The sequence below is a fragment of the Alnus glutinosa genome, chromosome 2, assembly GCF_958979055.1.
Source record: "Alnus glutinosa chromosome 2, dhAlnGlut1.1, whole genome shotgun sequence".
In the NCBI taxonomy this organism is placed as follows: Eukaryota; Viridiplantae; Streptophyta; class Magnoliopsida; order Fagales; family Betulaceae; genus Alnus; species Alnus glutinosa.
Genome location: NC_084887.1, coordinates 32,697,309 through 32,725,032, shown reverse-complemented (window position 1 = coordinate 32,725,032; position 27,724 = coordinate 32,697,309). Strand labels below are relative to the sequence as shown.

Here is a 27,724-nt window from a genome sequence, read left to right as displayed (position 1 = left end):
CATCATGAGCCTATATCTGCAAGTTTCAAATCCTATTAAGGGGTGGCGTGCTACTTTCAAACTCTCCTCTACCTCTCTTTTCCCTTTTAAATACGCTGAACGTCCCATTTTCTCAGAGATGCGTGCAAAATGGGGCAGAAAGCTCATGCTTCGGTGAGTCAAATGCGTGTGGAATCAAAATTTAACGTTATGTATGTATATAACTTATATCGTTTTCAATGAAAGTTATTCTATGATTCAAATGTAGAATAATATTTTGAATACGAGAGTCTTTACGAGACGTGTTATTTTGTCATTGTTTTTTATTTATATTTTTTCCAAGTCAATCATTATATCTATAAGATTCAGGCATGGGTTGTACAATTTTAAATTTTTAATAATTGATTTGAAAAAAAATATGAATAAATGGGAAGTGAAAAAATAACATTCCTTCCCTTGGGTTCAGGTTATTAATACTTTATTTTTCCCTACCTACTGCCCTTTGTATTCTCAAATATTGTTTCTTCAGTTCTTCAAGAACAAGTTATCTCAATTTAATATATATAATAAAAAAGTGGTCTGAATTTATTTTTAGTCTTCCCAGATGCAACTTTAGCTTCTTCTCGTGACCGGTGAATATGGTTGTTGATAATAGTTTTCCACAGTATTTGGAAGTTGCAACCTCCCTCTGATGGCTCCGGAGAGAAACAAAACATCTCCCTCCGATCACCATTTCCTTGGTCACTTACGTACACATGAGGGAGATGATTCAAATATTTAAGTTAAAAGAGTTTAAACTCATAGGGTGAGAAAGAGTATTAAAATATAAACTAAATAATTATATTATTTATTTAAGTTTTTAAGATAATTAATAATGAGCGTGGAAAGTTAATTGATAAATGCCGCAAGTTGGATGAAGCAATTAAAGGCTATCCTTGACTTACTTTATGGGCTATTATTCTAGAATAATCGAAACCGTGTGCCCTTTGATAAAAATAAAAAATAAAAAAAAAGGAAAAAAATAAACATTTATTCCGTGGTCTTTAAAACCAGCTTCTTGCATTTTATTTAAGCCGTAATCGATCAATTGCAGACAAGTAATTATATTGAAATAGTAATATTATTGGTGATATTCATTTCATATAGCAAACGAGTAATATTTATTTTTACGTTTATTTATTTTATATTAAGTGATAGTCAATTATTTTTTTTTAAGAAAATATTAATTACTTAAAACAAGTGTAAAAAATAGTATTACTTGTATTGATAATTTATTGGTAGATTAAAATTTAGAGGAATGCCCATTTCAAATTGTGGTGTTAGTATCCATCAATTTTTTGATTTTATTTTTAACCAAGACTAATATGAGAATTGATGAACACTAGTTATTAGATTTAATTAAAAAATAAGATGGAAAACATTTTATGTGAAGCCAATTACTTTTTTGTTTTGTTTTTAACTATTAGTTAAAAAAAAAAGTATACGGTGGGCTTAAAAGCCGGACTGACTTGGCAAATGGCAAGTGAGAAAAAGCCAGCTTATTTTACACCGCGTTCCTGCTTTCTCGTCTCTCTGTCTCTGTCCTCAGAGTTCAGCATTCTCTGCTGGTGAACTTGAGCCAACAAAGAATACAGGCATTCATTGGGACGAGAAGAAAAACCTTCACCAAGAAAAACGGGCTTTTTCTTCTCACCCATGATGGGAATCTTCTCCAAATTCACTATTTTGCTTTTGTTTCTGCTGTCATGCACTGGCTTCACTTCAACAGGTTGGCGTGTTCTGTTTCTTCTTCCTTCAATCTTTGCAAAGATAGAATCTTTCCCTGTTTCTTGTTTGTGTTAATGAGTATTTTGTTAACCTTTAATCAGTGACAGAAAGCGATGGTCTTATTCTTTATGAATTGCATTTCTCGCGGTGTGCTTGACTGATTGGAGAAATATTTGTGGAATTTGGCAGGCTTTGTTTATTGACTTCGATTAATGAGGAAATGTGTTTTCCTTTAGTGATCAAAATTTTCAAGCATTTATCATATTTTGCTCTCACGTTTAGGTTGATGATGAAACATGAGCTTTAGTTCTTGTTTTCAGTACTTTCTAAAATCGGTTATGGAAAATATGAAGCTATGTCAAGTTGGGATTATGCTGTTCTTCATATAATCATTCAACTTCCTTTTTATGTATAGAAAATGTTACTATTAAATGAGAATCTGGTGAAGTAAGCTGATTTGGCTTTTAATTTTCTTATATGAAAGAAAAGAAACGAAACAAGTCTAGAATGAATCTTTAGCTTTTCATTTCAAAACTTGTGTCTAAGAAAACAGTAACTTGGATAATTGAGATCTTGCTCTTTTACTGGGACGAGGAATGATCAAGATATAAAATTCTTATCATCTTCTTAATTTAGCCAAACCAGCTACTGTGTATATTCTAGTTTTTGTTAATATTGTTAGAATATAATCAATATATTATGGGATTTGATTTGATTGTAAATTTTAACAAATACCCAAACAAACTTAGAAATGCCTCTTTTTTTTTTTCTTTTCTTTTTTTTTTTTTTTCTTTTTTTTAATTCTATTATAATTTCCAATATGTAATGGTCATTTGCCAAGGAGTTGAAAATACTGACATTTTTTATTTGTCTTATTTTTTGGCTGGTTGTTCCTTTTTCAGAAGCCTATGATCCACTTGACCCAAATGGAAATATCACAATCAAATGGGATATAATGAGCTGGACTGCTGATGGCTATGTTGTGAGTTTTAGTTTATATATATATATATATATATATATATATATTGTATTGCTCGTTTGGTCCATGTTCATGGTAGGTATATCTCATATTGCATTGCTTGCTCAAGAACCTAGACTATTTGTTGCGTTGACCACATTATATAGCTAGCTAGAGAGAAGAACTATGTGTACTTGTCCAGTTCTTCAAGCATTCTATCTGAACTTTTTGATAAACAGTATTATTCTTCTGTTCGGGTTTATAATTTGCATCTTGATTAGATTGATGGAGGGTTGCCTGTGGCAGAAGAAATTCTATCAAACTTCAATTCCCAGTTCATTGGCTATAATGTCTACATGTTTATCCAAAATGCAAGATTGAACTCTTCTTTCCCATTATAGTTTCCCCAAAGATATTCCTGATGAGCAACGTTTTTATGTTGTTGGAATCTTAATTTTTTCCTTAACTCAACCTAGGTATAATTTTGAGTCAACATGGTGAATTTTAGGCTTTGTTATCTTAAAAATGATTGGTTAAGCAAATGACTTTCATTACCTACAGTCACATGAAGTGTTTCTGTGTTCAGCATATTAGCATCATCTCCTTTGTTTGCTGGAATCTGCATAATCAAATGGATATAATGTCATTTATGTTATCTGATCAGCATCTCCATGGAATGGGCAGGCAGTTGTTACAATGTACAACTTCCAGCAATATCGTCACATTCAAGCACCAGGGTGGTCACTGGGATGGACGTGGGCGAAGAAGGAGATAATATGGAACATTGTGGGAGGCCAAGCCACCGAGCAAGGGGATTGTTCTAGATTCAAAGGGAACATCCCACATTGCTGTAAAAAGAGCCCAACAATTGTGGATCTATTGCCGGGCACACCTTACAACCAGCAGTTTGCAAATTGTTGCAAAGGCGGTGTACTCAGTTCATGGACGCAAGATCCAGCTAATGCAGCAAGTTCATTTCAGCTCAGTGTTGGTGCTGCTGGAACCTCCAACAAAACAGTTAGAATGCCTAAAAACTTCACTCTAAAAGCTCCGGGGCCTGGTTATACTTGTGGAGTTGCAAAAATTGTTAAACCTAGTAAATTTTTTACAACAGATAAAAGGAGGGTCACACAAGCTTTGAGTAAGTTCCTTAATGAAGATCACATCTATAGATGCTCCTTTTAAGCTTTAAGGACCATGCCAGCACTGTCATATTTTCGTTTTTACAGCAGATAACAGACTAATGTAAATTTCTTGTGCAGAATTTCACCTATCTTCTTTATGCATGTATGTTCTAATGGTTATAGGAAATGGTGATCTTGTTATTCGTGAGAAAAGTTGTTATCCAATAGCTGTTGCTTTTCTCTTCCTGGGCACTTATTTAGCTATATCTGTATTTTTACCTGATTATTTTTATAATTACATTTAAGAAAGAGAAATTATTAGTTACTATAATTGTCACCTCTGTCAAAAATTCTAAATGGGATGGTAAACGGGTGGGATGAAATTGATGTAAAAATTACCAATCAAACAAGAAATTAAAACATAACTGAATCAATAAATGAAAATATACCAAGAGATATGTTGGGTTTCAAACTCATCTCTCTTTTATGGCAGTGACATGGAATGTTACGTGCACATATTCACAGTTTCTTGCGCAAAAAGCTCCAACTTGTTGTGTCTCACTCTCATCCTTCTATAATGACACAATAGTGCCTTGCCCAACATGTTCATGTGGCTGCCAAAGTAACATGACCCAGCCAGGGAGCTGTGTTGAGTAAGTTTTTTTTTTTTTTTTTTTTAGCCAGAACAGCTTAACTGTTTCTTCTAACTTCTGTGTGGAAGATAATTTTCTTATATATTATTTTCTGCGTGGTTTACAGGGCAAATTCACCCCTTCTAGCTTCAGTTGTTTCAGATCCTGGCAAGAAAAGCTATACGCCTCTGGTTCAATGTACGAGTCATATGTGCCCAATCCGAGTCCACTGGCATATTAAGCTTAACTACAAGGCATACTGGCGGGTGAAGATCACAGTTACAAACTTCAATTACAGGATGAACTATTCAGATTGGAACCTAGTTGTTCAACAACCCAACTTCAACAATCTGACCGAGATTTTCAGCTTTTACTACAAGTCATTAACTCCTTATGGAGGAGCAATAAGTAAGTGAGACCCAACAACTTTGTTCTCTCTTTTTTTCCTTTCCTTTTTTGTTTATTTTGTGTGGGTTATCATTATTTCGGGGGAGGGGAGGAATTGGATAGTAATTCTCTTTTGCTGGGCGCATCATCCATTATTCTAAATTGGTGGTTATTACTGATTTTAAAGTAAATGATTGGTTGTCATGATTTTTCATAGACATCCACATGTTTTACTCTTGTTTTTAATGGGTATTGGAACTTGGAAGTTGAGAAAGGGTATTTAATGGATTTGGATTTTCAACAGATGATACTGCAATGTTTTGGGGAATTAAGTTCTACAATGATTTTCTTATGCAAGCTGGCCCTCTTGGTAATGTTCAGTCAGAGCTACTTTTTCAGAAGGATGTGACTTTCACTTTTGAGAAGGGTTGGGCTTTCCCCAGGAGGGTGTATTTCAACGGTGATAACTGCGTCATGCCGCCTCCTGATGCCTATCCTTGGTTGCCAAATACTGGTTCGGCGCGACACATCTCCTCGCTTACTCTAATCATGACTTTCTTGTCAGCCTTCACATTCATGCTCGCATATTCCTAAAGTGTCTAATATCGAATGCGTAAATTGTGATCTACAGAAGTTTTCTCAAGGATCAAATTGACTCCAGGACCCATGCATCTGGGCAATGACTTCCGGCAGCAGTTAAGTTGAGTTGGTGTCCACTTTGATCTGTTACACTAATATTCTATTGTATTGCATATGGGTGGGTGAATTCACTGCCTTTTTGTTTCTTCTAGCTCTTTTATGTTGGTTCACCACCAAATCACCTTGTTTCGACAATTTTCACATCTGTACTGTAATTGTAATTCTAATAACAAGAAATATTTGACAAGGATGTGGAGCTATTTCTGGTTATCACAATAATTTGTTTTTTTTGTTATTATTCATCTTTTCATTTACCAGATGAGCTTGTTGATTGAATTAAATCACATTTCGTGATGGATTAGAGGCGATCTTGCTTGTGAATCAAACACCCTTATTACCTATAAGGTTCTACTTGAAACTATATTGAGCTTTTTTTTTTTTTACCTTTTCCCAGTAGTTGTTAACCTTTTTAATAGCCCTGCTTATTTTGCACAAAGAAACATAGGTGATTGGTCAAACACCCTTAGTATCACATTGCAGTATTAGCAATCAAAATACAAATAAATTCCATTGCTGACAGTCGAATTTAATTTTCTATTCACAAGCTTGTACATTGTAGGGTACACTTATTGGTTGTTTAAAAAATGTTGAATTTTTATACCTGTGCTCTGTTTCGCCTGTGACGAAGTAACCTTAGCTTCAAAATTTTCAATACTGTGGACATTTCCAAAGTCTAGATATCCATCACCAGATAGACATCGACAGGAAAAGCAATGAAGAAATCAATGTTGATAAAGCAAGCAGGTTTTTATGGGCAGGATTTGGCAGAAATGGATATGTGTCAGGTGGGGGCAGCATGCACTCATCAACATTGAGGTATATAGAGTAAGTTGCATGAATATCATTATACATTTGTGGTACTACCCAGATGTATAGAACAAGGAGGACGATAAGCTTCCTCTAGAACCATTCTTTTAATCTCTGGATCATTCGGTACACAGCATATTTGCACATCTTAAAATTCTGTCATCTAACATAATAACTCAGATATTTTCTCATTCTGCACCTCATCAAAATTTTCATCAACTGAATCAATAGCTTTAGAAGTTTTAAACTTTCAATCAAAATAGTTGCACGCTAAGATGAGCTATGCAAGATTGATGATAACCAGCTGTGATATCATTTATAAAGTAATGGAACAAATTGGGGTAACCGAAAATCGGTGAATGAAGGGGCAAATGTTGACAAAGGTTGACAAATTTGTGCATGAAAGGATATTTTTTGACATATCATATTAAAAAACATATTAAGATACTATCTGTGATATATATGCAAAACTGATGTACTACCTATGATATAAATTAGAAGCCTACGTACCGGCTGTGATACCATTTAGAAATTAATGGAACAAATTGAGGTAACAAAAAATCAGAAAATAAGGGGCCAAGGTTGACAAATTTGTGCGTGAAGGGATATTTTTTTGACATAACATATTAAAAACATATTAAGGTACCTTATAAGGTATTATATGTGATACATATGTAAAACTGAGGTACCCTATATGATATAAATTCAAATATGAGGTACCATCTGTGATACCGTTTAAAAAACAATGGAATAAATTGGGGCATGTATGAAGTGACCAAAATTTGAGCACGAATGTACATTTGTTGACAAATTAGTGCATTTAGAAAATAATGGAACACTAAAACATATTAAGGTACCATTTGTCATACGTTTCAAAACCCTAAGTACCTATTGTGATCATTTGACAAAAGTTGGGTATCTAATGTGATACACGAGAATCCATTCAAACCAGCAGCTCCATTCATAAAACTTACATACTTCCCATACATATACAAAATACATATCGAAACTATATAATTTACAATTTATATCTCAAACTACATTTCATTTCATAAGAGCTACACAAGCAATCAACAAAATGGTAAATCATAACAAGAATAAAGCATACATAAAAAATTTCTTGATTGCCCTATAGTTGTCATTTTCCTTCTCTAGATACCTGATGATTTCTATTTGTTTATCATCCCTCTTCTGTGATTGCCCAACCCTTTCCATGCAACTGACATTTTCATTCTCCAAATCTTTAATCCTTGCTACCAAAGCACCATTTGCATCCTCCACTTTGTTAAGCTTCTTGGTAATCTCATGTAAGACCTCTACACCCCTTGCACAAGTTGGCTTGTCCAGCCATTTGAAAAATTTGCATGCAGCTTTTGTCTGTATGTTGAAGTATAGCATTCAATCAACAAAAACTCACTCAAACTATCCATAATTATAACAAAATGCTTACTTTTGAGTTGTAAGTGGCACAATCCCAAAATCTTCTTCCAGGGTTTTCCATAGTCTACGAGGTCTTCAATGGTGCGGGTAAATTGCAGAAACAAAAATTGGATATGTCAAAACGGCCCACCGAGGACGATTCGGATGATGATTTCAAGGAACGAACAACACAAAACACATAACAAACAAAAAATTGTCTAAATCTTCAAACGAAGCATTTTTTTTTTTTTAAAACCAAAAAAAAGTTAAGAAAAAAAAACTAAAAAATTACAAATTTTAGAAAAAATTTGGGCCTAAGAACTGATCTTCTCTACACCACAGGAAACTTCATTTCCTTTGGAATCTCGTGTGCAACAAGAAGCCATCTTTGGAGATGGTTATGTCTGAGCTAGGCAAGTCATCCAACTTCTGTTCACCTTTGAGAGACTTAATGGAGGAAATCGGCAAGTCAGCAACTCCAAAAACACTGGGCGACTTCGTTTGATCGTGTTTGAGAGAGAGTCTAGGAGAGAAATCGAGAGATAGTTCGGTTAGGAGTCGGCCGGATTTGTGGATTCGATGGGAGCGAGTTCGGGAGGGAGTTTAGGGATTAGGATTATTCCGTCCTCTTCTCTTTGGCAATTCCCTTTTGATTTCTTTTTGAAATGAACGATGATTCTTTTCTACTTTCAATTTTTTGTTTGAAATATTTGAATATTTGATTTTCAATTTTAAGTTTCTTAAATTACAAAAAATATTTTTTCCCCAAAATAAACAAATGAGGTGGGTGTGTGATGTGGAGGTGTTTGTGTGATTTGGAGGTGTTTGTGTGATTTGGAAATTAAATGGATGTTGATGTGACTAACTAGACAGGTGTCAATTTTCTAGTGGTGCTAAATGTTAGTGACGTGACGGGCCGTTAGTTTTTGGACGGAAAAATTAACCGAGGTACTACTTCGGTCATTTCCCAAAACTGAAGTATCATCTGTGATGCAAATTAAAACTCAGGAACTAAAAAATAAAGTTTTCAAAACTTATGGATCATAGGAGTATTTAACCCTAAAATTTAAGGTTATATATATATTGAAAAATTTTAGAGCTTATTCTAGTGTTTTTTTTTTTGGTCTTTCTATGTTGACATTCTGTTTTTATTAAAAAAAAAATTACAGCTTGATTTATCTTTCTTATTTTTATTAAAAAAATAGAATGTCATTTCAATATAAAAGGACTCAAAAAAAAAAAAACATTATAAGCTATAGCATTTCTCATATATATATATATATATATATATATATATATATATATAGACTTGCTTGTACTTATACGGTTATACCGTTTTCATTCATATGTAGAATAATATTTTGATTAAGAGACGTGCTATTCTGTCATTTTTTTATTTTTATTTTTTTAAAGTCAATCATTATATCTATAAGATTTAGGTATGGGTTGTACAATTTTAAATTTTTAATGATTGATTTGAAAAAAACATGAATAAATGGGCGCGTATCGAGTGTTTTTGCATCACCTCCTGTTTCTTCGGTTCTTCTAAAACAAATGATCTCAATTTAATAGAATAAAGTGATCTGAATTTATTTTTAGTCTCCCCGGCCAGATGCAACCTCTTCTTTTCGTGACTGGTAGTCTGGTGAATACGTTTGTTGATAATAGTTTTCCACAATATTTGCAAGTTCCAACCTCCCTCTGATGGCTCCGGAGAAAAACAAAACACCTCCCTCCGAAGACCATTTCCTCGGTGACTTACTCATGAGGCCTGAGCCAAAGAATACAGACATTCATTGAGACGAGAAGAAAAACGTTCACCAAGAAAAATGGGCTTTTTCTTCTCACCCATGATGGGAATCTTCTCCAAATTCACCATTTTGCTTTTGTTTCTGCTGTTATGCACTAACTTCACTTCAACAGGTTGGCGAGTTCTGTTTCTTCTTCCTTCAATCTTTGCAAAGATAGAATCTTTCCCTGTTTCTTGTTTGTGTTAATGAGTATTTTGTTAACCTTTAATCAGTAACAGAAAGCAATGGTCTTATTCTTTATGAATTGCATTTCTCGCGGTGTGCTTGACTGATTGGAGAAATATTTGTGGACAGGCTTTTTTTATTTTTATTTTTATTTTATTTTATTGACTTTGATTAATGAGGAAATGTGTTTTCCTTTAGTGATCAAAATGTTCAAACATTTATCATATTTTGCTCTCACGTTTAGGTTGATGATGAAACATGAGCTTTAGTTCTTGATTTCAGTACTTTCTAAAATCGGTTATGGAAAATATGAAGCTATGTCTAGTTGGGATTATGCTGTTCTTCATATAATCATTCAACTTGCTTTTTTTATGTATAGAAAATGTTACTATTAAATGAGAATCTGGTGAAGAAAGCTGATTTGGCTTTTAATTTTCTTATATGAAAGAAAAGAAACGAAACAAGTCTAGAATGAATCTTTAGTTTTTCATTTCAAAACTTTTGTCTAAGAAACCAGTAACTTGGATAATTGAGATCTTGCTCTTTTACTGGGACTAGGAATGATCAAGATATAAAATTCTTATTATCTTCTTAATTTAGCCAAACAGGCTACTGTTTATATTCTAGTTTTTGTTAATATTGTTAGAATATATTATGGGATTTGATTTGATTGTAAATTTTAACAAATACCAAAACAAGCTTAGAAAAGTCTTTTTTATTTTTTTATTTTTTTATTTTTTATTTTTTATTTTTTATTTTTTACAATTTCCAATATGTAATGGTTATTTGCCAAGGAGTTGAAAATACTGACCTTTTTATTTGTCTTATTTTTTGGCTGGTTGTTCCTTTTTCAGAAGCCTATGATCCACTTGACCCAAATGGAAATATCACAATCAAATGGGATATAATGAGCTGGACTGCTGATGGCTATGCTGTGAGTTTTAGTTTATATATATATATATTGCACTGATTGCTTGTTGCGTGGACCACATTATATAGCTAGCTAGAGAGAAGAACTATATGTGCTTGTCCAGTTCTTCAAGCATTCTATCTGAACTTTTTGAGAAACAGTGTTATTCTTCTGTTTGGGTTTATAATTTGCGTCTTCATTAGATTGATGGAGGGTTACCTATGGCAGAAGAAATTCTATCAAACTTCAATTCCCATTTCATTGGCTATAATGTCTACATGTTTATACAAAATGCAACATTGAGCTCTTCTTTCCCATTACAGTTTCCCTACTTGAGATATTCCTGATGAGCAACGTTTTTATGTCGTTGGAATCTGAATTTTTCCCTTAACTCAACCTAGGTATAATTCTGAGTCAATTTTGTGAATTTTAGGCTTTGTTATCTTAAAAATGATTGGTTAAGCAAATGGCTTTCATTACCTACAGTCACATGAAGTGTTTCTGTTTTCAGCATATTAGCATCATCTCCTTTGTTTGTTGGAATATACATGATCAGATGGATATAATGTCATTTCCGTTATCTGATCAGCATCTCCATGGAATGGGCAGGCAGTTGTTACAATGTACAACTTCCAGCAATATCGTCACATTCAAGCACCAGGGTGGTCACTGGGATGGACGTGGGCAAAGAAGGAGATAATATGGAGCATGTTGGGAGGCCAAGCCACAGAGCAAGGGGATTGTTCTAGATTTAAAGGGAACATCCCATATTGCTGTGAAAAGAGCCCAACAATTGTGGATCTATTGCCGGGCACACCTTACAACCAACAAATTGCAAATTGTTGCAAAGGCGGTGTACTCAGTTCATGGACGCAAGATCCAGCTAATGCAGCAAGTTCATTTCAGCTCAGTGTTGGTGCAGCTGGAACCTCCATTAAAACAGTCAGAATGCCTAAAAACTTCACTCTGAAGGCACCAGGGCCTGGTTATACTTGTGGAGTTGCAACAATTGTTAAACCTAGTAAATTTTTTACAACGGATAAAAGGAGGGTCACACAAGCTTTGAGTAAGTTCCTTAATGAAGATCACATCTATAGATGTTCCTTCTAAGCTTTAAGGACCATGCCTGCAGTGTCATATTTTCGTTTTTACAGCAGATGACAGACTAATATAAATTTCTTGTGCAGAATTTCACCTAGATTCTTTATGCGCGTGTATGTTCTAATGGTTATAGGAAATGGTGATCATGTTATTCGTGAGAAAGTTGTTATCCAATAGCTGTTGTTTTTCTCTTCCCGGACACTTATTTAGCTATATCTGTATTTTTACCTGATTATTTTTATAATTACATTTAAGAAAGATAAATTATTAGTTACTATAATTGTCACCTCTGTCAAAAATTCTAAATGGGATGGTAAACGGGTGGGATGAAATTGATTTAAAAATTACCAATCAAACAAGAAATTAAAACATAACTGAATCAATGAATGAAAATATACCAAGAGATATGTCAGGTTTCAAACTCATCTCTCTTTTATGGCAGTGACATGGAATGTTACGTGCACATATTCACAGTTTCTTGCGCAAAAAGCTCCCACTTGTTGTGTCTCACTCTCATCCTTCTATAATGACACAATAGTGCCCTGCCCAACATGTTCATGTGCCTGCCAAAGCAACATGACCCAGCCAGGGAGCTGTGTTGAGTAAGTTTTTTTTAGCCAGAACAGCTTAATTGTTTCTTCTAACTTCTGTGTGGATGATAATTTTCTTATATATTATTTTCTGTGTGGTTTACAGGCCAAATTCACCACTTCTACATTCAGTTGTTTCAGGCTCTGGCAATAATAGCTATACGCCTCTGGTTCAATGTACGAGTCATATGTGCCCAATCCGAGTCCACTGGCATATTAAACTTAACTACCAGGCATACTGGCGGGTGAAGATCACAATTACAAACTTCAATTACAGGATGAACTATTCAGATTGGAACCTAGTTGTTCAACAACCCAACTTCAACAATCTGACCGAGATTTTCAGCTTTTACTACAAGTCATTAACTCCTTATGGAGGAGCAATAAGTAAGTGAGACCTAACAGCTTTGTTCTCTCTTTTTTCCTTTCCTTTTTTTGTTTATTTTGTGTGGGTTATCATCATTTTGGGGGAGGGGAGGAATTGGATAGTAATTCTCTTTTGCTAGGGGCACATCATCCCATTATTCTAAATTGGTGGTTATTACTGATTTATAAAGTAATTGATTGGTTATCATGATTTTTCATAATACATCCACATGTTTTACTCTTGCTTTTAATGGGTATTGGAACTTGGAAGTTGAGAAAGGGTATTTAATGGATTTTGATTTTCAACAGATGATACTGCAATGTTATGGGGAATTAAGTTCTACAATGATTTTCTTACGCAAGCTGGCGATCTTGGTAACGTTCAGTCAGAGCTACTTTTTCAGAAGGATGCGACTTTCACTTTTGAGAAGGGTTGGGCTTTCACCAGGAGGGTGTATTTCAACGGTGATAACTGCGTCATGCCGCCTCCTGATGCCTATCCTTGGTTGCCAAATACTGGTTCGGCGCGACACATCTCCTCGCTTACTCTAATCATGACTTTCTTGTTAGCCTTCACATTCATGCTTGCCTATTCCTAAAGTGTCTGCTGGAAATACATACGTGGAACTACAGAAATTAATGAAAGCAAAATAAAAAACTGTAAGGAAAATCACTGAACTCTTGGACAGTAAAGCGAATATTAATCTGTCTCTTAAACAAATATTACCTCCCACTTATACAATAAATTATGATATTCTGAATTTTTCGCAAGGACGAAATTGACTCCAGGACCCATGCATCTGGGCAATGACTTCCAGCAGCAGTTAAGTTGAGTTGGTGTCCACTTTGATCTGTTTCACTAATATTTTATTGTATTGCATATGGGTGGGTGAATTCACTGCCTTTTTGTTACTTCTAGCACTTTTATGTTGGTTCCACCTACCAAATCACCTTGTTTCTACAATATTCACATCCGTACTGTAATTGTAATTATAATAACAAGAAATATTTGACAGGATATGGAGCTATTTCTGGTTATCACAAGAATTTTTTTGTTTATTATTCCTCTTTTCATTTACCAGATGAGCTTGTTGATTGAATTACACCACATTTCGTGATGGATTAGAGTCGATTTTGCATGTGAATCAAACACCCTTATCAATAAGGTTCTACTTGAAACTATATTGAGCTTCTTCTTTTTTTGCTTTTTCCCAGTAGAGTTTAACCTTTTTAATAGCCCTGCTTATTTTGCACAGAGAAACATAGGTGATAGGTGAAGCTTTAGTATCACATTGCAGTATAAGCAATCAAAATACAAATAGATTCCATTGCTGAGAGTCGAATTTCAATGTTCTATTCACAAGCTCGTATATTGTAGGATACACTTCCATGGTTGTTTAAAAAATGTTGTGAATTTTTACACCTGTGCTCTGTTTCGCCTGTGTCAAAGTAACCTTAGCTTCAAAATTTTCAATACTGGACATTTCCAAAGTCTAGATAGACATCAACAGGAAAAGCAATGAAGAAATCAATGTTGATAAAGCAAGCAGGTTTTTATGGGCAGGGTTTGGCAGAAATGGATATGTATCAGGTGGGGGCAGCATGCACTCATCACCATTGAAGTAAACTTTGTGAGGAAATGCCCACCCCTGCTTGAAGGTGAAAGTATTCTTGTCTTTTTGAAGAAGCACCTCCGACTGAACATTACCTGTCGGCCCAGCTTCCATAAGCAAATCATTATAGTATTTCATGCCGTAGAACATACCCGTGTCATCTGCATATAATAATTAAAGTAGCAGCCATGTCAGTCAGAATATTTTCACCTGAACAGAACAGACATTCGATCAATAAATGGAAGTTTATTGTCTCTTACTTATGGATTCATAGGGAACCAGAGGCTTGTAATCGAAGCTGAAAACTTGTGTCACGTTGTTAAGATTTGGATGCTGCACAACAAGACTCCAAAGCGTGTAGTTCATCCGGTAGTTGAAGTTTGTAACGGCAATCTTCACACGCCAGTAGTCCTTATAGTTGAGCTTCACATGCCAGTGCACTCGGACCGGGCACATGTGGTGCGTGCACTGCAGCAGCGGACTATTGTCTTTCTTCGGAGTGTTTATTCCCTTCACCTGAAGAATTTTGGAGTTGCTCCTGCATGTGTTGAGGAAACAAATATGAGCAATTAGCAATGAAGGAAAACGTCGATCAGCAACGTTAACAAATCAAATGAAAAAGGAAAACTCCGAAGTTAACGTTCCCTCTAAAACATCATTTTCCATGTATATATAGAAAAATCACAATTAATTCATACAAATTATGTAATCTAAATTTCTTGTATAAATACCCCACAATGTAAATCGATTATCATCAAGCAATATACAGAAGAATTCTTCATTCTTGTTGGTCTCTCTCACAGTCTCACACAAGCTATATATGTTTGGTTTTTATCATCCTGTTAAACCATCATCGATCATTCTTAATGTGATTTTAAAGGTTATTTTGGCTAGCCGGAATGCAAAATTTAGGTAGAAATGAACGTAGCTAATCCGGCTAGCTACTTTAGCCTAAATATTGGTGAGCATTGTAGCTCACCAAATGTAAATAAATTCAAAAAAAATAATAATATTAACTTGGAAAAACTTCACTCCCTTTGAGCTTCCATCACATTTACAATTACCACCCTGAACTTCAAAAACTTTCAATTTAATGTATCTATCTTTCAATTGTTTTCAATTTCACCAATCCGATAGGATTTTCCGTTTCAAAGATTTAGGCGTTAGTCAGGATTTAACGAAATTCGCAAAAATACCCACGCCTGAATCTTTGAAAAAAAAAATTATAATTTTTTTCCAAAAAAAAAGGGTATTTTGAAAAATTTTAACAGGATTTAATGAAAAATAAAAAGTGAGATGTAGGTATTTTGGAAAAATGAAAGGCTAAAATAAAAAAGGTAATTTTTTAGTTAATTTTGAATGGAAATTCTTAATTGTATTGAAGTCGAGATATTAAAAACGAAAGACTTACTTGACACAATTGTTGTTTTTCTGGCAACCACAAGCACAAGAGGGGCAAGGAGTGATTGTCTCATTGTAGAAGGATGAGAAAGAAACACAACAATTCGGGTTTTTCCTTGCAAGAAACTGTGAATAAGTGCAGGTCACGTTCCATGTCACTGTACAAAAATGATAAACTTGTTAGCCATTCTACAGCAGATCATAGCGACGAATTAATTTAGAACTCAATAAATATTAGATCTGACTTGATCAACCCAATTTCATATCTTATAAGCATAAATTACATCGATTATACACATTCACAATTAGATTCATGACAAAATCAATTTGATAATCATTATTCATAATCATAATTAATTAAAGTGGATTAATTATGGGTACTCAACACCATTTTGACTTGTTTATTAATTGTGTTTAATTGGGTTGACCCGTTTTTTATCCAAACTCTATTACAACATTAATCTTCTAATTTTGTATTGGGTTCGCGGTTCGTGTCAAACATTTTCAATCTCAATTTAAATTAATTAATTGAGTGGTAAAAATAAAATTTATATATAGTCAAATAAAAATTCCACAAGAGGAGTAATCTTTTAAACAATTAATCAAAAGCATCATTACTAGGGTGTTTTAGAGAAAAAGATCATGTTAAACAAGTTCATCTGGGGTAGTTTTACAAACTTCAATTAATTAATGTTGGGAAAGTTGCAAATAAAATAGTCATGTACTTCGAATAGTTTAATTTGAACTCCTCTTTTTGAAGAAGATTACATTAATAATTAACATGTGAAAGCTGCTGGGAATAGTCTTTTATATGAAAGAGTTCAGGTTGCTGTTGCCCAATTCTTATACATACACCTATTGATAATGTGAAGAGACAAGGCAACTTACTCAGTGCCTGAGTCTTCCGGCGGAGGTCTGGTGTGAGAAAATTGGTGGGAGGCACAACCTTTGCCGGGCCACACGTGTACCCTGGTCCTGGACCCAACAAAGTGAAGTTCTTTGGGAGCTTCACTGTCTTGTTTGAAGTACCCGCCAGCCCCACACTCAATTGGAAGGCTGAGACAGCAGCTGCTGGATCCTGTCCCCATGCTGCCACCACACCACCTTTGCAGCAATTTTGGAATTGCTGGTTGTAAGGAACACCAGGGAGCAGATCCACAACTGTCGGATTTTTCTTGCAGCAATGAGGTATGTTGCCTTTGAACTTGGAGCAGTCTCCTTGTTCAGTGGTCTGAGAACCCACCATGGACCATATCACTTCCTTCTTAGCCCATGTCCATGATAAGGTCCAACCTGGACTCATGATGTGGCGGTATATCTGGAAGTTGTTCATTGTCACAACCGCCTGCCATATTGGAAAAAAAAGCATAGTCATCCATATATTGTACTGAAAAATTGGAAAATGAGGCTTCCACATTGATGAGAAGAGAATTTGTGAAGCTGTAACTTACAACATAGCCATCTGCGGTCCAAGACATTACATCCCACTTAATCGTAATGTTTCCATTTGGATCCAATGGATCATATGCGGCTACAAAGAAAAGAAAAAGAAATTAACAATGAAGCAAAGAAGCAAGTTTATCCAGTCAGGATTCAGGGAATTCCCATAAGCTTTACCTGCATAAGAAAGCAACACGAGGAGGAAGAAAGCTGAGACGGCAAATCTCATAGTGATTTCAAGCTTATGATACTGATAATGGCAAATGAGTTCTGAACTGGGATTGCAGATTTATTCAGTCGTTCAATATAGCTGTTCAGGGATCATGAGAGAAGCTGTGGCCATGCACATAATATAAGAAAGAAAGACACCCTGCAAAGGAAATGTCAGGGTCTAGAGATGGCTTACCTAATGGTTGTTAGTAGCATAAAAAAAATATATAGTCAAGTCGATCGCATTCTCCCTCGTGGAGTTTTATGATTTGCTTCCCATATCTTGAAGCAATGACAAGGGGAGAGAATAGGCGGGAGACACAAAAGACTAAACTAACGAGCTAGTGACGGCAACATTCCAACGGTCCTGGTTGAAGTTGAAGGTGATGGGTGGTCATGGGGTAGGTAAGGTAGAGGAAGCTATCAATTTACCCTAATAACCATGGCATATGTGTAGTGTATCATAGTCAATTTACGTCTGCCAGGGCCATTTTGGTCATATATGGTAAGGGTGGTTGTCCCTTCTTAGAACTTCTTGCCGATCGACCGACTAAATATTTTCAGTCCTAGCTTCCTTTAAAATCTTGCTTTCATCAGGATGCTTTGCTTTCTGTCAGAAGCAAGAGTTCGAAGCAAGCAAACAGTGCAAGGACAGGTAGTGAGTCCCTTTTCTGATAAAAAGACACCCGATCGAACTGCATATATTTAACAGACTTTGAATGCTTCAACAATAATATTTCTCAGCCTGTGGCCCTTGCACTCGATCATGAACCTTTGCATCAAATCCCAAAGGCCGGAACTAGAAGACTAATTAAAAACGTGTGCATCATGCATATATGCATATAATTTGGTTTACTAAAATTATACTAAATGTCAAGACTAAACTGTTATGAGAGCATTTGTGAGGTTTCCGTCCCAGTTGGTAAAGTATAAAGAAAAATAGTAGTTCATATACCTAAGTCGACTAAAGCCTATAAGTTTAGGCTTTTGGGCTAGAAATAGTGTCCTAATATGTATATTAACTATTTATTCTTGGGGGACTCCCTAAATGTTTCTCTTCCAATCAGAGCCCATGGTTAGCTTTTGCTATTATTGATACGAGTACGTGTTGAGTGCCTTGATTTAACATATTTGGTAGCTCTTGGAGTATGCGTGACACTCTAGAAGAATAAAATATTTGAATATTTGAGAGAAAATTAGGACACTTTCTAGTGATCCCTGATAACAACTTGCAAAGTCCATACTATTTCCCATTCTCTAGCTCTGAATGCCTTCACCTTTTTCCCCCATTTGCACCAAATACTCTCTTTTTTTCCTGTTCAAAAGCTTTGGGAAGTGTTAGATTCTGATTTATTGATTTGGTCGCTTCCAAATCTAGATCGTTCATTCTGTGACTTGAATCAGTGATGTGGATATCATTAATTCAAAAGTTCTAAAATTATTGAATACTAATTTTGTTAAACTCTTAAATATTTGGGATTGTAACACTTTATCTTATGTTCGATGAGTAGATCTTTGTTGCATTGAAGAGCAAACGGATCAGAGAAGGCTTCTATTGCTTAATTAATTCGTTTTAGTGATTGGCAGAGATCCAACACTTTTCTTTTTCAGCATTATTCATTGTTGCCCCATATACCAAAACCTCGCCCTAAAATGAATTTAGGGCGTCAAAATTTCCAACAAAAAGGTTGACCAAAACATAAAAGTCGCCTCGAAAACCAAAAGGTAGTCCAGTAAAAATATGGAGGTGAACCAGAATGTTGCCCCAAAAGCTAAAAGGTCAACCCCCAAAACACGTTGTAGCATGTGATCGGAATAAAAAATTACCTAAGAAAGCTAATTTCTTCACGTTATTGACACACCTATATTTTGAGGTATTAGAAGTAGTAATTATTTCTCAATTCTTTTTCCTTTAAAATTCTTTTTCTTTTCTAGGAATATGCCTAAGAGTAATTCTACGTACTACACATTTATTTTATTAGATCCATGGGCATTGCCATATCAGAATATATCAGAATGTGATGAGAATGCAATATGTGGCATTACTTTATGCCGAAACCGAAACATATTATATTATAGATCTCAATGATGGAACCAAAATACTAGTGGGTTATAATAATTTTTTTTTATATATGAATAACTAATTGGAAATATCATAGTAGATAAGGAAATCATTTATGGACTTGATCTTTTGGCGAAGACCTCATTTATTTATAGTAAATGTAAAGGAGAACAGATGACTAATATTTACACAAATGGTTTATTTTTTTCTTTTTGTTGATAAAGAAAGGTTGAAAATTCACAAATAATTTATATTAATAAGAGTTAATATGGCAGTATTCCTAGAAAATGGTGTGAGTTAATTTCGGACGGGAATAGGATTCAAATGGTTCGGGCATAAATTCAAATTGTAGTGGATGTGTTTCCTTCTTGCAAGCATCTGAGACACTTTGTTTGTGGGTTGATCCAAGGAACCTATATATATATATATATATATCAGTGAAATAATTAAAAACCACAGAAAACAACAATTTTTTAGCTTAATTTAAAACGACTTAGTAGCTGGATTCAAGATCTTGTAGAATATTATCGGTTGGAAACGGAAAATTTGAACACCGAGAGAATATAAATTGACGAAGACGAAGACGAAGAAGAAAAAGAAGAAAAGAATACGTTGTCGTTTCTGTTGGAGAAGATAATGCTGCTGCAATTATGGAGGATTTTTGGTCCTTCTAGTTCTGGATGAGGACGAAGGGACATAATGGTAATTATGAACATGTCGAATTGTTTGCATATGGGGGCAAGGGTGGGTATAAAATGACGAAGACTACCCTTACAATTAGAAGATATGACATGGGACCGAGCAATGGAGGGGAGCGATCAGATCAACTCTCAAAATTAAAATCTTCAATCTCATTCGCCTTCTGATGTTAATTAACTAAATTTAACCGATTCTCACCGTTTAGTTACCACATGTGAGTCATGTGTAGCTCCCGCAAAGATAAGGATAAGAATAGAAATGTTTATTTGTTTAAGCAAAGAAATGGGATATGCTTTCTTGGGTCAAGGGAGACTTGATAGGTGGAGTCTCGGAGGAATAAAGAAAACGTAGAGCCTTCTTTCACTGTTACTAATTTTTTATAATTAGATTATTAATTTATTCATAACTAACTAACCGATTCATTTCGAGCTGTCATTTTGGATGAGTTTTATGGAATTGGAATAGTGATTATAGAAGTTCCAAAGTCATAGTTGCCAATTTTCTAAAACTGTAGACCCCAAACGCTGAGTATAGAAATTTCCAACGAGGGAAAACAAGAGGCTAAAGCCCCCGGTTTTGGGTAACTCGGTCTATGCAGCCCATCGTAATGTACCGAGTCTCGGAGCCTGTCTAACTCGGTCTCTCTTCCTACGTTGCCTATTCTAATTCACCTGCCCCTATATATATATATACACACGCCCGTGCAAATTATTACATAAAATTTTATATAATCTTCCTGGAAAACCACAATTTTTTCGAATTCAAGGAGCATTGAAAGAAGATTTTTCCTGATGGGGCGTTGGATGAAGCCAGAGGTAATTAGTACTAAGTAACCATCGTGCCTTAATTTTTAGATCTCAAAATTTATAAAGGCAAAATATCTGGTAGCTGTTTGCTCATACGAATTAAAATTGTATTTTTTATTTTTTAAATTCTATTATACTGTACTGGGATAATGGATATGGGTGCATTTAATTGTGGATTCAGGTCTACCCACTATTGGCGGCAATGACATTCGTTACTGGTATGTGCACCTTCCAGCTTGTGAGGAACATACTCACCAATCCTGATGTCAGGTACGAATTAATTCAAGAGTTTTAAGGGGAACAAATTAATAAATAAATAAAAATCATTAAGCAGTATTGTTTTTCTTTCTTTCTTATGAGTAAATATATATACATGGGGGTGGAATTTGCAGAGTTAACAAGTCTCGTCGTAGCATGGGAGTGCTTGACAACAAAGAGGAGGGAGAGAAGTACGCTGAGCATGGCCTCCGCAAGTTCCTGCGAACGCGCCCGCCGGAGATCATGCCTACCATCAACCACTTCTTCTCGGAAGACAAATGAACATATATATATTCATGATCATCATTTTTAATATCTCTTTGTAGTGCCCTGTGTGTGTATTTTAGGGGGGAAAAAAATAGAATAAATGATCAACCCGAAATCTTTGTACCAGCTGCTAAGGGTTCGGCTTGAATGTAACAGTGATGGTTTGAGTCATATAGTCAATTTCGTCTACACGCTTCATTAGCAAGCCAGATAGCCAAAGTATGAAATAAATTATATATATATATATATCTCATGATGGCACTATTATATCAAATATCATATTATGTATTATCTTTATCAAAATATAGTTTGACTTACTATTTGCACAATTTATTCAAAATTTCATTCTATTAAAAAATTTTATATAATATATAAAACAGATGCATATGTATATATATACACCCAAATACGTACATTTTTTTTTTAAAACAATATATATTTTTTTAATTTTAAAATTCTTTTCATTTGGACGTATTATTTTCATAAAATCTTGATTGGGTTCTAGTACATACCTCGGGCTCGTGCATCATTATCTTGGAGAATTACCATGCCAGTAGGTTGATGCCACAATCCGTTTTACTAGCTCCTGAATACAGAATTATTATATGGTAATACCTACAATTAAATTCCACCATTTTTTTTTTTTTTTTGTTTAACAATACTATTGAAAATTACTCAAAAGCCCCTTAACTTTTCTGGATATATCTTACACCCTTTAAAATTACTCAAGCTCCTCCGCGACTACCGGACCAAACATCAGAAGTAGAGACGACTTTTTTTTTTTTTTTTTTTTTTTTTTTTTGGAGTAAATCAGAAGTAGAGACTTTGATGAGGGTCATGGATTCCCATCCTTTGATGACTCGATCAGATCCTTTTGCATTTATCTTTTCTTTAATTTATTTAAAATGGACTCCTTATTAGAATTGGGTATTCTTAGTTTGCATTTTTGTTATTTTAAGATGGTTTGATTATTTTTATAATCAACTAGTATGTTTAAACAAATAAAGAAAAAAATTATAAAAATTAAAATTAAAATTGTATTATAAAGAGTATTTTAAATTTTTTAATTATAATATGATTTCATTCACCACAGAACAGGTGGCAGACTATGCATAAGCCATCCAATAGGTTGAATCACGAGTGGGGGTTGTTGAGTCGACAGCCCAGCCCTAGATACACCCTCCCTTCGGTATGCTGAAGGCTAACTGGGACGCAGCTTTGGATTGTAAGAACATGATGCTGGGACTTGGTGTGGTGTTACGTTGTGCGTGATCATGCTAGTGTAGTGCAGGCAGCTTCGTCCACAACGGTCCAGTACATAACCGATCCAACAGTAGCCGAAGCTTTGGTTGCATGGAACGCAGTTCGTTTTTGCTGTGATCTGGGATTGCCCCGTGTACTTTTCAAAGGTGATTCAATGTAGGTGGTATCGACTTTGAACAAGAACACACATTGTTGGAGTAACTTCGGCACCCTGATTGAAGACTCCAAAGTTTTACTCCATAGTTTTGAATCTTTTGTTGTTAGGCATACTCGTAGGGTTGCCAATCAAGTTGCCCATCGATTAGCCAAAGTAGCATTGACACAGAGGCTAGATCAGGTTTGGATGTAGGGATGTCATTCCCCCATTCAGAGCATTGTACTTGTTGAGCAAGAGTAGCAGGAAAAAAGGAAAAGGAAAAACTCTCTTCTCTTTCTCTCATTTTCTCTCTGTGTGTTTGGTTTATGGAAGGGAAAATAAAATAAAATAAAATAAACGAGAAGAAAAGAGAAGGAATGAAGAAAACAAAGAAAAGAAACTCTCTGTTTCTCTTACGGGTTGCATCTCTTTTGAAAGGAAAACAGAAAAATTCTCTTTTGTGTGCTGCAACAAGGGTACAATTTCAACCATTTTTCTTGAAGCTTATGGTGAGTCTCTATAAACCTAGCTTGTGATTTTATTATTAAGTTGAAAATATGTGTTTGAAATCTATTTGTTGTGAAAACGAAAAATATTTTTAAGACGCAGTTACGCTGCCAAATCTCAACTCTAATGATGTAGTATCGTCACGTGGAAATAGAAAAATTATCTCTTACTTTTTTTGTAAAAGTGGGGCGTTACAGATACTGGCTTCCATAATATTATGATTTCTGCTTTATTTAATTGTATGCGATTTATTTGGAACTTTGCATATTTTACTATTATAACTAAGTTGATTATTAACAAAGCTGGCGAGCAAAGGCCACCAGTGAGAGCATAGGCCCTGTGAAAGAATTAATAATAACAAAACTGAATTCATTGGTCTCTAGCATAATCTAATAAGTTTTGAGCATAGGCTTCTGATAAAAGAATCATAGGCTTCGAATATAGGAAGCATAGGCTTCAATTGGAAAGAGCATAGATTCCAAGGATAATCCGTTAACCAAACAAAGACTATAATGAGAGGAGTGCAAGAAGAAAATAATTAAGACTATGCATATAAAACTGTTATCATATCATTGCGTTGTGTATTTCTAAATAAATCAGTAATTCATTATTTTATTAAAAACAGTTGACTCACTTGATTACAGTATGATATTGTGGGGATAACCACAATTACATAAATGATTTTGTAGGACAAGAGGAATGTCAGGATCATTACGCCGATTATGATATTCATGAATGAGGCTTTCTCTTGCCTCCTTTGTATGATGAATTATTTTAGATTGTCTTCTATTTTATGCTGAACCTATCTCTCTACGTCATTTTAATATTTAATATCTTTACTTAAGGTTTGTAATTGTTTAGAACAATAATTACATAGTATCAGTGCCGCATGGCCTGCATGTGGCACTTATGTTAATGTTTTGTGTGTAATTATTACGTAAGAACATGTTAGTCATATTTAATTATATATTGAGGTAATTCAATCGGCTCTGATATGTTATTTTTTCAAGTCTTTAAGAAAAAAAAAAATCCCGCTACAAAATCTTAACTCTGATGATGTCGCAATGCCACGTGAAAATTAAAAATTTTCATTTACGTATTTTTGTAAAAGACGGGGTGTTACACTTGACCACCCCAAATGCTTATTTTTAAATTTTTTATTATTATGGATGACACATATTATATTATGATTGGTATGACGTGGCATTTAGCAATTTTTTTTTTATTTTTTTTTTATTTTTTAATGTGGGTCACTTCTTCTTCTTCTTCTTCTTTTATTTTTATTTTTTTTTTCTTACTACAGGATGCAATCAACCCGACTTTTATACGTGGAAATCTAATTGCAAATCAGTACAAAATGCATGATTGATTTTGCATTAATATCCCCATTATTAATGCAGGCACATGACGATCCAAGTCAATCAAACTGCTGACACATTCCCAAATGAGAATAACTTCTATTCAGTGGTGGCAAAAACCACCACATTTTTGCCCACCAATAACAAGTTGACATATCAGCATGAAACAAAAAAAATACAAAAAATGTAAGTGTAGGCAAATATACCGGATCATCCTCCTTCCTTCAGTCTTTAGAAAAAAAAAAAAAAAAAAAAAAACCAAAAATCCTCCTCCCAGCCAATGCCCCACGCGGCCACGTCGGACCTCGAGCTCAGCGGCAACTCCACGGCCGGATCGGCAACTCCACGGCGTCGGAACTCGAAGGAGAAGACGAACGTGATGGGTAGTCCTTGTACGGGAAGGAGAAGACGAACGGATCGGCAATTTCTTGGACCCAAAGTTGGCCGGGGGTGGCCGCGCGGTTACCCCCGGTCCATGGGGCGGCCGCGCGGCCATCCCCGGGGTCTGGGGGTGGCCTTCCGGCCAACCCTAGATCCATCTAGGGCTGGCCCAATGGCCACCCCAGGCCCTGCGCGGCCACCCCCGAGGTCTGGGGTTGGCCCGAACCTGGGGGTGGCCTTCGGGCCAACCATTCCGTCGGCTGGGTGGACGTCGATCCGTAGGAGGAGCAGCGTTCGGTGGCATGTTCCGACTCGGGAGTTGGCGGCGTGTTCCGGCCTGGACGGTGCTGGCAGCGGGTCCATTACAGGCGTTGGCGGCGTGGTTTGGTCTGGGCGGTGCCGGCGGCGTCCGGCCTGGCTGTGGCGGAATGTCTGCTTGGGCAGGGGCGGTCTCTTTCTTCTCAACTTCTTTGAGAGGGAAATGGGATAAAAGATCCGGTGTTTCAACAGCAATTGAAATTTTTGAGTTTTTTTTTTCCTGAAATGACGTGTCAAAATGTAATTGGTGGGCAGAAAACAATGGCTTTCTGCCATGGCCTGATAGAAGGGGCTCTCTTCCCAAATTAACTTTAAGTTTAAATACAAATTTATTTAGAGGGTTCGCTATTGCTTAGGCATATTTTTATGTAAAATGACTAATTAAATTTTTTTTTTTTTTTTTTTTTTTTTATAGTTTAGTTAATATTTTTTAAGACTTCATTCCATTAGCTTATCTAAACTTTGTTTCTATTTAATTAAATAATCTATTTTAATATATTTTGTATTCATTTAAGTTAAAAACCAACTCCACCAACATAACCCATTTGCTGGCAGCATAAATCGAAAAATGTCACCCTCACTGATAATCAAATGGATTAGCTGCTGCATGAGGGGAATGTAGACGAAAGAAATAAAAAATTACAGAAAGGAGGAAGAATCACAAATCAGACGATTTTTATCATCCCCAACCATCATCACCGAAAAATTAGACCATTCAATCAGATGAAAATCCCATCTCAAGTGAGAGGAATAATCACAATAGGTAATAATACAAAGCTTTCTTATGTAATAGTAGATCACCGTGGGTAACTGTGAAAAAAGACCCCATGCGCTGCAAAAGAAGCTCATGGTGAAAAATCACCGTGGTACATATGCTTCTTGTTGATGAAAAATCACATTTGGACGAAACCAACCATTAAAAAAAAGAAAAAGAAAAGAAAGGACGAAACCCATCCACAGTGCAAATTAAGCTTTGTAATAGCAGATCTTCATTGGACAAAACCCATAATGAAAATCACATTAGGACGAAACCCATTCACAAGTGGGAGAAAAAAAAGGAGACAAAACCCATAGCAGAAAGAAGAAGCTCACGGTAAAAGGAGAGATAAATCACCATTCATGAGTAAAGGTGCAGATAAAGAGGAGTGAGAGAAATATTAAAAAATATAAAAGAAAGAAAAAAATAAAATAAAATAAGTATCCATTCTGCTACACGCCACATTTCTCCATACACGCATTGTTTTGAGCTTTTCATTAACCATTCTCGCTAAAATGGAGAAATGGCTAAGCCCTTGTCTTTTTTTTGATTGGATAGCCAACCCCAGCTCCCCTTGTTGTTGCTTCTGAGCATATTCTAATTAAGCTGCAAGTACCTTTCTGTCTATTCCTCATGAAAGTTCTGTCGAGTTTCCTTTGATTTCTCAGCCTAAGCTGAGGAAACCCAAGAGACATCATAATATATATACACATATATATACCTTGGTATTCTTCGAGTATTTTTCTACTTTTGCCAAATGGGTCTTCGGCCGAAGTTGCTTTTGATCGGCCAACCCCTCATAGAAAATCACCAAATCTCAAGAACCCAACTTCAAACTCAAGGAAAAACAACCGTTGAAGATCCAATACTCCCAATCGACCAACACAGAAAATCAACAACAAGCCACAACACAAGAACACTCATAATACAAGAATCAGCTAAGACCACCCTAGAACTACAAATCCAAGTACTGAACATACAACCATCCAACAATATACCCATAAAATTTCACTCTCCAACCGGTTGCTACAAAAACTTAAGGAGAAGACCCATTTGGAAATCAAACCCAAAAGCTAAAGGAAGGGGATTTAGTGGGCTGTCAAAACGAGTACCCGATACGACCCGTTTATGCCCGTTAAGACCCGTGACTCGTTTATGCTAGACCCAAACACGACCCATTTATGTTAATAGGTCGGGACTTCAGATACGACACAAACACGATAATTTCACGAGTCACCCGACACAACCCGTGAATCTCATTTAACATAATGGGTCGAATCGGGTCGACACGACCCATTTGACCCGTTTAGCTTAACATACAACTGAATACTGCAAATGCCCATCAAACTTCAACAAAATTACCGTAACTCTCAATTAACCTCATCACAAACCCTTATCTGTCCAATACTGCAAAGCTTACAATTTCAGTAAATTTTCACTAATTCAGGAAAACATCAAATTTAAAATAAAGGATAAGAAGAGGCTAAAAGGATTAATTACATGGACAAAAAGAAGGATTCGTTCGTCGTTTTT

At 35.4% G+C, this 27,724-nt stretch overlaps 4 protein-coding genes across 9 annotated transcripts; 3 read left to right on the top strand and 1 right to left on the bottom strand.

Moving 5' to 3' along the window:
* Positions 1–1,486: 1,486 nt before the first annotated feature.
* Positions 1,487–5,781, top strand: LOC133859554 (COBRA-like protein 1). Of its 2 annotated transcripts, XM_062294984.1 has the most exons (7): positions 1,487–1,747; positions 2,649–2,728; positions 3,389–3,845; positions 4,322–4,481; positions 4,588–4,868; positions 5,152–5,361; positions 5,479–5,781. In XM_062294984.1, exons 1-7 carry the CDS (start codon positions 1,675–1,677, stop codon positions 5,550–5,552), a joined length of 1,335 nt encoding a protein of 444 aa, XP_062150968.1. In that variant the 5' UTR covers positions 1,487–1,674; the 3' UTR covers positions 5,553–5,781. The 2 variants fall into 2 exon arrangements, with proteins under 2 accessions (XP_062150968.1, XP_062150967.1); XM_062294983.1 differs by having other exon boundaries at positions 1,488–1,747; positions 5,152–5,781.
* A 3,535-nt stretch (positions 5,782–9,316) lies between these two features.
* On the top strand, positions 9,317–13,627 carry LOC133859551 (COBRA-like protein 3). Of its 4 annotated transcripts, XM_062294977.1 has the most exons (6): positions 9,325–9,695; positions 10,603–10,682; positions 11,268–11,724; positions 12,202–12,361; positions 12,456–12,736; positions 13,025–13,627. In XM_062294977.1, the coding sequence occupies exons 1-6, from the start codon at positions 9,602–9,604 to the stop codon at positions 13,312–13,314; spliced, it is 1,362 nt and encodes a 453-aa protein (XP_062150961.1). In that variant the 5' UTR covers positions 9,325–9,601; the 3' UTR covers positions 13,315–13,627. The 4 variants fall into 4 exon arrangements, with proteins under 4 accessions (XP_062150964.1, XP_062150961.1, XP_062150963.1 ...); XM_062294980.1 differs by lacking the exon at positions 13,025–13,627 and having other exon boundaries at positions 9,317–9,695; positions 12,482–12,637; XM_062294979.1 differs by lacking the exon at positions 9,325–9,695 and having other exon boundaries at positions 11,272–11,724.
* A 388-nt stretch (positions 13,628–14,015) lies between these two features.
* On the bottom strand, positions 14,016–17,510 carry LOC133859552 (COBRA-like protein 4). The gene is made up of 6 exons (XM_062294981.1): positions 17,347–17,510; positions 17,181–17,260; positions 16,618–17,074; positions 15,740–15,887; positions 14,589–14,866; positions 14,016–14,489 (listed from the first exon to the last, which is right to left on the bottom strand). The coding sequence occupies exons 1-6, from the start codon at positions 17,396–17,398 to the stop codon at positions 14,209–14,211; spliced, it is 1,296 nt and encodes a 431-aa protein (XP_062150965.1). The 5' UTR covers positions 17,399–17,510; the 3' UTR covers positions 14,016–14,208.
* A 2,910-nt stretch (positions 17,511–20,420) lies between these two features.
* On the top strand, positions 20,421–21,676 carry LOC133861364 (uncharacterized). Of its 2 annotated transcripts, none has more exons than XM_062297147.1 (3): positions 20,421–20,487; positions 21,128–21,216; positions 21,339–21,676. In XM_062297147.1, exons 2-3 carry the CDS (start codon positions 21,149–21,151, stop codon positions 21,484–21,486), a joined length of 216 nt encoding a protein of 71 aa, XP_062153131.1. In that variant the 5' UTR covers positions 20,421–20,487; positions 21,128–21,148; the 3' UTR covers positions 21,487–21,676. The 2 variants fall into 2 exon arrangements, with proteins under 2 accessions (XP_062153131.1, XP_062153130.1); XM_062297146.1 differs by lacking the exon at positions 20,421–20,487 and adding an exon at positions 20,629–20,955.
* The last annotated feature ends 6,048 nt before the right edge of the window (positions 21,677–27,724 follow it).